Genomic DNA, 14,485 nt, shown 5'->3' on the forward strand with positions numbered 1-14,485 from the left:
AGTGGGTTAACGATCCGGCAATGCCATGAGCTGTGGTGTAGGTCACAGACATAGCTTGGGTCCCACGTTGCTGTGGCTGTGGTGTAGGCCAGCAGCTGTAGCTCCAATTGGACCCCTAGCCTGGGAACTTACATAGGCCTCACTTTCGGGCTTTTAAAAAAAGCAACAAACAAACAAAACCATAGACTTTGGAATCTCAAAGCCTGAGGCTGAATCCTGCTTATACCCTTCACTGACTGTATAACTCTAGGCGAGTTACTTAAGCTCTCTGAGTTTCTGTTTCCTCAGCTATAAAGTGAGGACAATAACCCTAAGCTGATACGTTTAATTAATTTAACTTTTTTAGGACTCAGTCCTTAAAACAGATCTATGAAATAAATAGTTATTATACTTATTAGGATGGGGGAACTAGGGCACAGAGAAGTTTAATAACTTGCTGAGGTCACACAGCAGACAGCTGATTTTGAACCCAGGCGGTCTGTCATCAATGTGGCTGTATTTAACCACTGCACAATGTCTCACAGGAGTTATATTGGCCGCACATGTTGTGCAGGTTAAATGAGATGTGTGTAAAAATATCTAGCACAATTCCTAGCACAGATCAGATACTCAGAGAAGGTCCTTACTGTTTTCCTGGCTTCACTGGAAGGAGAGGGTGGTCCCAGGACAGGAAGAATTCAGCCTCTATACAATTCAGACCCACTCTTCAAAAAGGCAACCCCTCCCATTCTAAGTGCCCACCCATGCCCGTGGCAGGCAACCGACCTGGCCCATCTCCTGAGAGGAGCTCCTGCTAACAGCGCTGTACTCGCTGACCATGGAGCGGGCGTGGCAGGTCAGCCGCACACTCATGCTGTGGACACGTGCCCAGCGGTCCTGGGCCAGCTTCTGGCCGATCCTGCGCAGCTCAGTGCTGATGACCCAGCCACGTTTGAGCAGCAGCTGCAGGGGGTCTCCAGGGCCTGGGCCACCTGCCAAGATGAGGTCACCCTGTGCATCCTCCTCGAGGCTGATGGGCTTCGCCTGCAGGACACACATGCACTCACACTCTGTCATGAGCTTCAGGTCCTCCATCCAGCGCTGGACTGAATCCACCTGCATCAGGTGCAGCCTGCAGCCAGAGAACAGCGCCATGAAGGCTATTAACACGCCACCATTTCCAAAGGTCTCAATTTCAAGCCATCTGATGTCTACTAAACACCTACCATATGCTCATCACTGTTTCTTGAATTCACTTACCTTAATCCTCTTATTTCTTATTATGTCCATCTTACAGATAATAAGGGGCTTTGAGGGAAGATGACCAGACAAATCAGGCAAGGATGTCTGACAGAGTAACAGATAAGCTGTACAATAAGAGGAAAATAGAAATAGCCTAAATATCAAAGATTAGTTATGTCAAGTAAGCCACCGTACAGCTACATGGTTATATAATGTGCACTTATTTAAATTAATGCTTTGCAAAAGTTTAGAGCAAAGGAAAATGTGTGCACTTATAAAGTATGCAAGGCAGTATGCAAAAATGTAAGCACACAATTATTATAACCATGTTAAAAAGCTATATCTAGAAAAGGACTTTAAAGAAATATTAAAATGCTACTGGTTCTTTCGGGTGGTTAAAAAAAAAAAAACTTTTTCTTTTTTTTCAACTTTTCTCTAATTTCCAAATATTCTATCATAAGCATGTACACTAATTTTGTAATGGAACAAAATTAACTCCATTTATACAACAGGAAGAGAATATAGATTCAATCCTAAGATCTTGGTCAAATAAAATTTACTCTAAAATTCACTTGGTGAAATAAATTCAGTAATATCAGATCATTAATGAGGCTTTGAACACCGGTTGCATGGGTTATATTTAATATCACATAAGTGCCAGGCACTGTGGGAAAAGACGATATTAACAGGCTAAGCCTCCCCTCTCATGGAGCTTTTGATCTGTCTAAAGAATCAAGACATAGTAGGAATTCCCACTATAGCTCAGTAGGTTCAGAACCCAACTAGTATCCATGAGGATGCAGGGTCAATCCTCGGCCTTGCTCAGTCAGTTAAGGATCCAGCATTGCTGTGAGCCGTGGCATAGGTCACAGACGTGGCTCAGGTCCCACGTTGCTGTGGCTGTGGTATAGGCCGGCAGCTACAGCTCTAATTGGACTCCTAGCCTGGGAACTTCCATATGCAGTAGCTGCAATCCTAAAAAGACAACAACAACAAAAAATAAAAAAGTGAAAGAAAGAATCAAGACATAGTAATTAGATGTTATAAAACAATAGATTTCAACATCATCTGAAGGTTACTACAGAAAACGTGCGTGGTTAATGATTAAGGCTGAGCTAAGTCTCTTTGCCTTTGGCTGGCAACAGTCTTCTAACTAGTCTTTCTGTCACTAATCTTACCTGCCTCCAGTCATTCTCCACTTGCCACTAGTCATCCACTCATTCCACAAACAAGAATTCAGTGCCCACTCCGTGCCAAGTGCTAAGCTCTGGGCTACAACAGCAAACAAGTTGATGAAAATCATTTCCCTTATGAAGGTTACATTCAAGGGAGAGGACCGTCAACTTCCAAAACAATTCTCAGAATAAATAAGCAATCTATACAATATGTTGGAGGCGGTAAGTGCGACGAAGGAAAAGAGAACAGGGGAGGATAGAGAGGACTGGGGCTGGCAGGGGGAGTCTAGGCAATGCAATATAAAATAATTGGATCGAAGAAGGCTCACTAACAAAGGGACAGTTGAGCTGAGACCTGAAAGACACAAGGGAGGGAGCCTTGTGGAAATCTGTGAGCAAATTGTTTTAGGGAGAGAAAGCTGCAAAGGTCCTGCAGCACACGTGTCCTTGAGATATGTGAGCAATAGCAAGGAGGTCAGAGTTAGCCTGGTGGAAAGAGTGATGGAGGACTTGAGGTGAGAGCAGTAGAGAATGGGGATGGGCAGGTCCTATCGAGCTGTGTGGGGCAAGGAGGGGACCTGGCTGTAGTTTTGGGTCCATACAGGATACAATAGGCAGGGAGGCAAAGCTATCGAAGAGGACTGAACTGATAAAGGTATGCTTCAGATAGCATGGTTAAAATCACATCTTCATATTTAATGAGAAGAAGGAGGGCTTTCTGAACAATGCAGCTGTTTGACCCTAAAGCTTTTAAATGTAATTTTTAACCACAAGGCTTATACTGTTTATGCAAATTGTACATGTGGTTTCTCACAGCTTTTTTTTTTTTTTTTTGGTCTTTTTGTCTTTTTTCTAGGGCCGCTCCCGTGGCATATGGAGGTTCCCAGGTTAGGGGTCTAATCGGAGCTGTAGCCGCCGGCCTACGCCAGAGCTACAGCAACACAGGATCCGAGCCGCATCTGCAACCTACACGACAGCTCATGGCAACACCACATCCTTAACTCACTGAACAAGGCCAGAGATCAAACCCGCAACCTCATGGTTCCTAGTCGGATTTGTTAACCACTGAGCCACGACGGGAACTCCAAGAGAACTTTCTATATGAGGAAATTGTTACTCCTCTGCTTGAGTCTTCAGTGTCCTCCTGCCAACCAGCAACCCCCCATCAAATTAAAATTCCTGAGGCTCAGATGAGCAGCTTCCAAGATCTGGCCCCAGCCTCCCTTCCCACATAGCTCCCTCTTCCATCTTCCCCCAAATATTAGCACTCTCGCCATAAACCCACTCCACTCCACGCACACACAACCTCCTATTCCCCTAACAGAACACTCTTTTACAATTCCCTGTGGCCTTGCATAGACAGTTCCTCTTTCAGACCAGAATCCCCTTTCCTTCTTCGATAGCCTGGCATGTTCCTATTCACCCTCCAATACTGAAACCAAGCAAGATCTGGTAGGGCTCCCAGGAACAAATCCTTGTTGTGTCCCCTGCTTCTTGTTTGTAGGAAATAGGCTTCACTCAGCCTCTTTGATCTTCCCAGAGACATTCCAAAGGGCAGATTCAAACAGTTGCTTATCAGGGAAGGGAGGGGATGCAGAAATAAGGGAGGAACTGTCAAAAAAAACAAAAGGGCGGCAATGGGGCAGGTTTCTGGTTCCTCCTCAAGGAATATACATAACAATGTCTTTGGAGATCTTCTGCAGGAATGAAGGCCCCCACCCAGGTGGAGGATGGCAACTTCCTGCTGGGCACAAGAATCCTGGAGATCCATTCTCACCACCAGCCAATCAGAAGAAAGTCACACACCCTGCAGCCCTCACCCTAATTTTTTTTTTTGTCTTTTGTCCTTTTAGGGCCACACCCATGGCATTTGGAGATTCCGGGGCTAGGGGTCAAATTGGAGCTACAGCTGCCCGCCTATACCACGACCACAGCAACGCCAGATCCTAGCAGCATCTGCGACCTATAGCACAGTTCAGGGCAACACTGGATCCTTAACCCACTGAGTGAGGCCAGGGATCGAACCCGAAACCTTATGGTTCCTATTCAGAGGGATTAGTTTCCACTGCGCCACGATGGGAACTCCCTTCACTCTAAATTTAGCAGATAAAACTCCCCCCCCCCTCCCAAACCACTGGGGAGTATGAGGTTTTTGTTTTTGTTTTGTTTTGTTGGCTTTTTAGGGCCACACCTGCAGCATATGGAAGTTCCTGGGCTATGGGTTGAATTGGAGCTGCAACCACCAGCCTACACCACAGCCACAGTAACATGGGACCCAAGCCGCCTCTGTGACCTACACCACAGCTCACAGCAATGCTGGATTCTTAACTCACTAAGCAAGGCCAGGGATGGAACCCACGTCCTCATGGGTACTAGTCAGGTTCATTACCACTCAGCCATGATGGGAACTCCTGGGAGTGAGGTTTTTGAGCATGAGTCACCTGTTCTCCTTGCTTGGCCCTGCAATAAACCTTTCTCTGCTCCAACATCTGCTGGTTAGTTTATTTGGCCTCACTATGCATTTGGCACACAAACTTTGGTAAAATTTCTGGCTCTAATGCTACTTTCTCTGCAAAGCCTCAGTCAGAGCTCAGCAGCTGCTCCGCAGCGCCCCCTACCTCTCTGTTCATTCTCCATTGCACCACTAACAACATTCTACTAACAGTTGTGTGTGTGTCTGAATTCTCCAAGTCCTGAAAGGGGCAGTCCCTCACATCTGGGTTATTACCAGTGCCCAACATACACCAGCTACACCTATGAATGGGTGGCAGGCAGTTACTACTATACGTCTCCAGAAGACATCTATGCCTCCCCCATCCCACCTCCCCGGGAGAGCCCCAAGAACAATGTAGACTAAAAAAAGGAACAGCCTAAACATTGAGAATCATATTTTATTTGGTACAGAATAGCTCTGAGGAACTGCTCTGAAGAGGTAAAGGAGCCAGGATATATAGGGATTTTTACGACAAAGACAAGGTAGTCAAAACATCAAAAGTTTACTGTTAAAGAAAACCAGACGTCTCAAGTCAAGGAATTTAGTGTATTTCAATGGAGAACAGACTTGTGGTTGCCAAGGAGAAGAGAGAGGGAGTAGGGTAGATAGGAAATTTGGGGTAAATAGATGCAAATTATTGCCTTTGGAATGGATAAGCAATGAGATCCTGCTGTATAGCACCAGGAACAATATCTAGTCACTTATGATGGAGTGTGATCATGTGAGAAAAAGGAATATTTATGTGTATGTGTGCCTGGGTCACCTTGCTGTACAGTAGAAAATTGACAGAACACTGTAAATCAGCTATAATGGAAAAAACAAAAATCATTACAATTTTTTTTTTTTTAAAAAGGAATTTAGTGCATTTCAATGCATGGAATGGTAACAAGTGGGCTCATGGCACCTCAGTTATCTAGGACTAGTATCCTGTTCCTTCTCATCCCAAGTCTCCTCAGGTGCACGGTTGGGGGCGGTTGCAGTGGCTGAGGGTTTGGCAGGGGGCCAAACCATTTGTCTCCATCCTAAGTTCCCTCAGGGTTTATCTTTGGGGGCAGCACCATAGTGACTTGATGGCTGCAACATCCTTTGTTTACCGATACAGCAGACACCATTTTTCATTCGTGACAACATGATTGGAAATGGGATATAGAGGATGGAAATACATATGACCATCATGTTCAAGAGGTACAGAACTGGGAGGCAAACTGACCTAGGGGCTTTTAAAGGGCAACAAATGAACTAGTCACTCATTCACTGACTCATTCTCTCCATAGAGATCTTACAGTGGATGTCTATTATTTTTGTCTTCCGAGCATCCTTCTGCCTTCTGTCAATTGCAAAGACAAGTTACATCAGCTGCCTCTTGGCAGGGCAACCAAGCCTTCAGCACTTCCCTCCTCTTTAGGAAAGGCCCCTCCATCCAGATGTAGGGTGGTTCCCCCAGGGGCCATGTCTGCACCGTGTGAAGACACCCTGGCCATAGCTGGTGGTTAGTCCACAGGCGAGCTCCTAAACCCACCCCCACAAATCCATTCCCGCTCCTCAAACTGAGAAGCTTAGAGCCAAGGGTTACTGAGACTGGAGTTGTTGGACGTAGGTCACGTTCATGATGGCAACTTCAGTCATTCTATGAGGAACTCCAGGATCATTTGGGGACTAGGGGAAAAGGCCAAAAGTTAGTTTTCATTGCTTGCAACCAAAGCACCTTCTTCTTTTTTTGTCTTTTTAGGGCTGCACCCATGGCATTTGGAGGTTCCCAGGCTAGGGGTCAAATGGGAGCTGTCCACAGCAACACGGGATCTGAGCCACGTCTGTGACCTGCACCATAGCTCACAGCAATGCCGGATCCTTAACTCACTGGGCGAGATCAGGGATGGAAACTGCATCCTCCTGGATGCTAGCCAGATTCATTTCTGCTGAGCCACTAGGGGAGCTCCCCCTAAAGCACCTTTTCTAAAACACAAGTACCCAAGTAATTAAGCAGAGTTGAGTCAGTATCATCCTTTAGAGAAAAGGCTTTCTGGGAATTCAAAAGGAGCTGTTCCTTCCAGTTGGAGGTAGGAGATAGAGCTTGGAGAAGGTGGCTTTAGAGCCGGGTGGGGCTGGGACATGTGGAAAGTTAGGAGCATCTTCCAGGGTAGCACAGACAATAGGACAATAAGCAGGTCAGGCGGGCTAGATTTACATATTCTGGAAAAGAGGGAGCAGTGAGGGGGAAAGGTGGCGGGGGAGGGGGAAAGCCCTGATCTTGAGAGGCTCAGAAGCCAGCATAGAGGTTGGGTATTTATGCTGAAAGCCCTGAGAAGCTATAGAAGGGCAGGCATTAGGGCAGAGCAACAGCGGTGGAGACTGGTGGGGTTAAAGCTAAATCACAGCAGGAGTTCCCGTCGTGACGCAGTGGTTAACGAATCTGACTAGGAACCACGAGGTTGCGGGTTTGATCCCTGGCCTTGCTCAGTGGGTTAAGGATCTGGCATTGCCGTAAGCCGTGGTGTAGGTCGCAGATGCGGTTCGGATCCTACATTGCTGTGGCTCTGGCGTAGGCTGGCGGCTACAGCTCCAATTAGACCCCTAGCCTGGGAACCTCCATATGCTGAAGGAGCAGCCCAAGAAATGGCAAAAAGACAACAAAAAAAAAAGAAAGAAAAAATATAATGAAAGTGGGATTTCAGAAGCTGTGTGGATTAAAATCCTAGTCGATTCATCACTCTGCTGCTAAGAGAAATGGAATGACAAAGCTCTTGATTTCCCGGGTGTTTGGGTACTTGTGCCCACGCGTGTCTGTGTTTGCGGATATGAACTCATCTGGGTGTCTGTCTGTAGTATCTGTCCACCGGTGTCTGCGTGTCTGGGTGAGAGTTTGTGTATCTGGACTTGCATAAATCCTCAGATGAGTTTGTGTGTTTACTGGTCTTGCGCCAGAGAAATTCGATGATTAAAAAGCAGATAGGGTGGGGTGGGGCTTGAGTGTGGGCTGTGCTGCATGACTCAGTTCCAAAGAAAAGAGTATCAAAAGCAGAGTGGAAAAAAGTAACTTTGCAGTGGAGAAACCTGGCAGACACCACCTTAACCAAGAGATTGAGGTGAGCCTCAGAGCTGATAAACTGTGTTGCTAGGAGTGCCCATGGTGGCGCAGCAGAGACGAATCCAACTAGGAAACATGAAGTAGCAGGTTCGATTCCTGGCCTCACTCAGTGGGTCAAGGATCCAGCATGGCCATGAGCTCTGGTGTAGGTCGCAGATGTAGCTCGGATCTTGCCACATTACTGTGGCTGTGGTGCAGGCCGGCAGCTGTAGCTCCAATTCGACCCCTAGCCTGGGAACATCCATATGCTATGGGCGTGCCCCTAAAAAGACCAAAAAAAAAAAAAAAAACAACAACAACAAAAAAACTAAGTTGATAGCCTGGGCCCCTGACAGGATGGGCTGAGGACACTTCATCTCCATGGCTTCTTCCCAGGAACTCATCACTCAGTCTCATCATGGGGAAAACATCAGGGATCCAAACTGGGGGGACCTTGTCCAAAAGACCTGACCTGACTGGTACGCCTCAAAACTGTCAGTCTCATCAAACACAAGGGAAACTGAGAAACTGTTGCAGACCAGAGACCCTAAGGAGATGTGACGACTAAATATGCAACAAGATATCCTGGAAAGAATCCTGAAACAAAAAAGGACCTTCCTGGACAAACTAGTAACACCCAGATAAATTCTGGAATTTAGTCACTAGTTTAGTTAACCAATGCCGGTTCCTCAGTTGTGGTGAATGTACCAAGTTCATGTCAGATTTTAGGGGTATGAGGGATATAGGAACACTCCGTACTATCTTTGCAACTTTCTTTAAATCTAAAACCATTTTTTTAAATTTTTTAAAGTTTCTTTAAAAAAGATGAGGTTTAGGCAGGGAGATGGAGTCCAGAGGACAAGCCTGAGGATTTTCTTTCTCTCTCTCTCTCTTTTTTTTTTTTTTTGGTCTTTTTAGGGCCACACTTGTGGCACATGAAAGTTCCCAGGCTCGGGGGCAGAATGGAGCTGTAACTGCTGGCCTGTACTACAGCCACAGCAACACGGGATCCGAGCCACGTCTGTGACCTACACCGCAGCTCACAGCAACACCAGATCCTTAACCCACTGAGCGAGGCCAGGGAGCAAACCCATGTCCTTTTGGGTACCAGTGGGATTTGTTACTGCTAAGCCACAATGGGAACTCCTGGCCTGAGGATTTTCTATCCTGTCCCTCCAGAAAGAACTTCACTCCCCTGACTTCTTTTCCAAGCGGGAGAGTGGGCTGAGACTGGCTGTCTCTCTGACTTAGTGTCATGAACCCACAGAAGGAAACCCTCAGCATCCAAGCCCCAGTGAATGGAAAGACAGAAGCAGGCTAAAGAGCCTCAAGTGGAAGGACAGAAGGCCTGCAGTTGTCTGGGGATGGAAGTTGTCCCCTGAGGTGGGGGAGGGAACACGGCAGGCCTAGCTGGCTTTGTCCTCAGCCTCCATCTCCTGCCCTAGAGCCCAGCAATGGCTGAATCCCAGGGGAGCTTCTTGAACCTGTGCCTTCTGTGCAACGCTACCTCAGGAGGCCTCCCTCTGGCAGTCAGGCCCTCAGCCTGGCTCCCTCCTTTAATTGCCTGAACAGGCCTTGAACCAGAGCTTTCTTGGGACACAAAAGCCTATTGTGTAAGGACCTTGAGCATTAGAGGAGCTTCTGCAGGCCCAGCCCAGCAAGGCTTGCATGTCAGCGCGCAGGGTCAGAAAGCACTCGCTCTGCTCTTCATAAACGGTATGATTGAAAGCAGGCTGCTGCCATGGCTGTAGGGGTTTTTTTCCCTGATATTTTATTGAAATAACAAATGTGCATAAAAGCGAACAAATCATACAATTACGCTATAGTTAGGTAGCGTTTCAAAGTCAAGAACACACCCTTGCAGGAGTTCCCATCGTGGCTCAGTGGTTAACGAATCCGACTAGGAACTATGAGGTTGCAGGTTCGATCCCTAGCCTTGCTCAGTGGGTTAAGGATCCAGCGTTGTCATGAGCTGTGGTGTAGATCGCAGACGCGGGTCGGATCTGGCGATGCTGTGGCTCTGAGATAGGCCAGCGGCTACAGCTCCGATTAGACCCCTAGCCTGGGAACCTCCATATGCCACAGGAGCGGCCCTAGAAAAGCCAAAAAAAAAAGGACACACCCTTGCCTCCAGGAACCAGAAAAAGAATTGATTATTACCAGCATTCCAGAGGTCTCCCTTGCACCCCCTTCTGGTCACTCCCCAATTAGACTAACCGGTATCCTGATTCTTACAACATACGTTACTGTTTTGGGTACGTTTCTTAACCTCTCGGAGCCTCAACTTCTTCATCTGTAAAACAGAGATAACAACAGAATCTTCCACACTAAGCTGATGGAGGAATTAAATGGTGAATGTGAAGGGCTTAGGACACTGCATAGCACAAACGAGATGCTCAAAAAAAAGTTTCTCTTGGCTGTCCTTCCCTATAAAACATTTTAGCACCTCTTGTAAGTATAATAACAGCTAGAATTTAGTGAGCACATTCCATGCGGTAAGCACTGTACTAAGTGTTTTGCATGAATTATTTGATTTACTCCTCAGGACCACTGTCTGAGTTGGATTCTATTATCATCCCCATTTTACAGATGAGGAAACTGAGATGCAAAAAAGTAAAGTCACTCAGGTAAAAAGCGCTCACACTAAGCTTGAAACCCCGGTCTTTCTGGTTCCAGACCCCCCTTTGAGCTGCTATGCTTTGGTGCTTCCAGGCTACCCACCCCTCAAAAAAAGAGAAGAGGAGGTAAACCAACTATAATGGAAAAAATAAAAATCAGTTTTTTAAAAAAGGAAGAGGAGCCTTAACACAGGGAGACAGGCAGGGCCACTTTTCCAAAGAAGAACTTCAGGGACTGTTTATCAGCAGCAGGAAGATGAAGGGAAGCTGTGAGCCACAAACTCTGCCTAAAGCTCTGAATGGTAAGAGGACCAGGATCACGGGCCCCAGGGATGTAATTGCTGTGTTCAGGCCAAACCCACTCCCGGCCATGCAGTTCCAGGAGCTGCCTTCCAGACTGACAGGCTCAGAGATGAGAACAGACAAGGGGCGCCTGTGGGGAAAGCAGAATCTGGTTTTCCTTAAGAAGGAGCTGAAAATAACTTCTCCTTCTAGCGATCGTTTAAACAGATACCTCCTCTTCTTCCCCCAGCAGCAACCAAATGTACAGAGAAGAATAAACGAGCAGATTAGTAAACCCCTGGATCCCTGCCTCCTGCTTCTTCCGAACCCCTGTCAGTGGCTCATCTCCAAGCCCCGTCAAGCAGGCGCTTCTCACTTAGGTCCAAGGCCAACTCTGATCAGGGAAAGGAGGTCGTCAGGGGCCTCCAGCTCACCAGCAGGTGGAGGGCAAAAGGAACTGATGCTCAAGGCATTTATCCACCTTCCACCCAGCCTGACTTTGCCCAGCTTGCTTTGCACTCAGGCTGCCCAAGTTATAACTAAACCATTAAGATAATAATTGTGTTTAGCTAATAAATAATAGAGAATTGGATAAAAAGCAGTTCTGAAATCACAGGGAAAAGAGAAAACAGACAAAGTCTACCGATGATAATAACTAATAGTTATTGGATCTTGCTAGTCCCATGGCTGTAAAATTATTATCACAGTGTTTTATTCTCACAATAACCTGATTAAGTGAACATTCTTTTTTTTTTTTTTTTTTTTTTTAAAGGCTGCGCTTGTAGCATATAGAGGTTCCCAGGCTAGGGGTCGAATCAGAGCTGTAGCTGCTGGCCTACACCACAGCCACAGCAACACAAGATCTGAGCCGGGTCTGTGACCTACACCACAGGTCACGGCAATGCCAGATCCTTAACCCACTGAGTGAGGCCAGGGATCAAACCTGCATCCTCATGCATACTAGTCAGATTCGCTTCTGCTGAGCCACGATGGGAACGTGATTAAGTGAACATTCTTATTGGCTCTATTTTACAGGCGAGAGGTGCAGAAGACTTCCGTGACTTAACAGAGTCAGAACCCCAAGTGGGCAGCCTGATTCCAAAGACTATGTGCATACCGGCCACACTATATAGTTTCTCCACCTGTCTCTCTCATCCACCAGCCTTTGAGATGTCCTCAAGGGCAGGGACCCTTTATCTCTGCATCACCAGCCATCAGCACAGGGCCTGACATACAGCAGGTATCAGTAAATACTTAATTGAATCAGGTAAACCTGAGACTGCCTGGGAAGTGGATTGCGAGCCTCGCCACACCAGCTGAAAATATCTCCAGAACCTGCAGTGTTATTCGGATAAGCATGCGTGCCCTGACCTGGAATGGATCACAGATTAGAATCCCTGAACTCATGGCTTCCTCTGTTCTGGGACTGTATTTCTGAAGATGTGGATGCTATCTTTGGTTGGGATGTCAGACTAGGTACAGGTGAGCTCCTTGCTATAGTTTTTTTCCCTGTGGTTAAAATTTGAGACTGGGTAAGTAACTAGATCCCACAAAAGGCATGATAATAAAGGTTTTGTTTTTCTTTTTTTTAGGGCCACACCCGTGGCATATGGAGGTTCCCAGGCTAGAGCTCCAACAGCTACCAGCCAGATCGAGCCTTGTCTGCAACCTACACGGATCCTTGACCTACTGAGCAAGGCCAGGGATCGAACCTGCATCCTCATGGATCCTAGTCAGGTTCGTTCACCACTAAGCCATGGCAGGAACTCCAAGTTTTTGTTTTAAATAGAGAGCTGGTGTCAGCAGAACCAGAGAGACCTTTGTACAGAGCACTTTGTAATCATTCCATGAAGCAAAGCTCTGGTTGGACAGAGCTTGGACCCTCAGCAACCACTGTCCCAATTCATAGAACTTATAGGCAATGGTTTCCCCATGAGGTGTGGTGATGTTTAGCTGGGCCTTGGAGGAGTGACTGAAGGGAGGAGTTCCCATCAGAAGTGCCTGTCGCCACATGATACTCATAACAAAGATAAAAATATTCTCAGCCAGTTTGATAAGGTTTAAAAAAGTGTACACAATGGGAGTTCCCATCGTGGCTCAGCGGTTAACAAACCCAACTAGCATCCATGAGGACTTGGGTTCGATCTCTGGCCTCACTCAGTGGGTTAAGGATCCAGCATTGCCATGAGCTGTGGTGTAGGTCACAGACATGGCTCTGATCTGATGTTGCTGTGGCTGTGGTGTGGGCCAGTGGCTACAGCTCCAATTAGACCCCTAGCCTGGGAACCTCCATATGCTGTGGGTGCAGCCCTAAAGAGACAAAAAAGACAAAAAAGACAAAAAAAAAATCCTGGCCAATTCGGCGAAACCCTACTGATGTTGATCATGTGCCAGGCTTTGTGCTGGTGACCCCTGACCTTAGGAAGATCACACTGTCTAAGAGAAAAACAGCCATAAACAAATACAGCCCAACCTCATTCATTCTCATCCCAACGTGATGTACTGTAATGTCAAGTATTTCCAGGAGTCCCTATAGTTCATCTCACGTCCCCCCTAAAAAAAGAAAAAAAAAAAAAAAAGACCAGCTCAAAAATAATAATAAAAATAACAAAAATTTTTAAAGTTAAAAAGGGAGTTTCTACTGTGTCTCAGTGGTTAAGAACCTAACATAGTATCCATGAGGATGCGGGTTCAATCCCTTGGCCTCCCTCAGTGAGTTAAGGTGTTGCCGTGAGCTGTGGTGTAGGTCGAAGACGAGGCTCACATTGGCATTGCTATGGCTATGGTGTGGGCCTCAGCTGCAGCTCCAATTCGACTCCCTAAACCTAGGAATTTCCATATGCCTCAGGTGTGGCTGTAAAAAGAAAAAAAAAAAAAAAGACTGGTTCATTCAACCACAAGGCCACACTGGATAATTCTGTCCTCTCTTCTTCCTTGAGCCCCCTCACACTGGGGTATTGTTCTGGCTTCCAGGCCCTGCTGGGTCCACTCAGCATGGCTGCCTTTCCTTCTGGGTCATGTCACGCTGTCTGGTCTCTGCTAGACATCTCCGACTGTCACAGTCACTGCTTCTTCTCTTACCGCTGCATCTTCCAGATACCAATGTGCCACTCTCAAAGCCAGGCATGGCACCGGATCTTCCAGGCATCATGTGGCTTCTGTTGGGCACCAGTGTTCCCCTCAGAGCGTGAACTCCAGAGCTAGACTGCTTGGACTGAATTCTAGTCTGCCTACGTGCTAACTATAACTCTGGGAAAGTTCTGTAGCCTCTGTGTGTTTCAGTTCCTCACTGGCAAAAGGGAATGATAATAGTACCTAATTCCAAGGCTTTTTGTGATTATTAAATGAACTGAATATATGAATATATACATACGCACATACATACATATGTATACAAATATGTGTATATATTTGCATAGAATAATGCCTGATAGGCAATTTTGTATGCATTAGTTTTTCTGGGGTGATGTGAATGAAAGCAGCTATAGCATCAGAACCTAGTTACTTAAAAGTAAGAGAAATAAAGATAAGTTGCAGAAAGATGACAGTAGTGGCAGCATAGTTTTTCAATCTCTCCTTATCCCCATATAAAAACTGACAGAGTAACTAGATAACAAAGCCAAACCCCACG

The 14,485-nt window shown here is 46.4% G+C and overlaps 1 protein-coding gene across 1 annotated transcript in view; it reads right to left on the minus strand.

Annotated features, from left to right (window-relative positions):
• INSC (INSC spindle orientation adaptor protein) overlaps positions 1–14,485 on the minus strand; it is a 168,075-nt gene that overhangs the window by 95,707 nt on the left and 57,883 nt on the right. The window contains exon 3 of the mRNA XM_047776215.1: positions 766–1,111. Within this exon, the coding sequence (XP_047632171.1) occupies positions 766–1,111 (346 nt within the window). The remainder of the gene's footprint in view (positions 1–765; positions 1,112–14,485) is intronic.

Source organism: Phacochoerus africanus, chromosome 4, assembly GCF_016906955.1.
Source record: "Phacochoerus africanus isolate WHEZ1 chromosome 4, ROS_Pafr_v1, whole genome shotgun sequence".
NCBI classification, from domain to species: domain Eukaryota; kingdom Metazoa; phylum Chordata; class Mammalia; order Artiodactyla; family Suidae; genus Phacochoerus; species Phacochoerus africanus.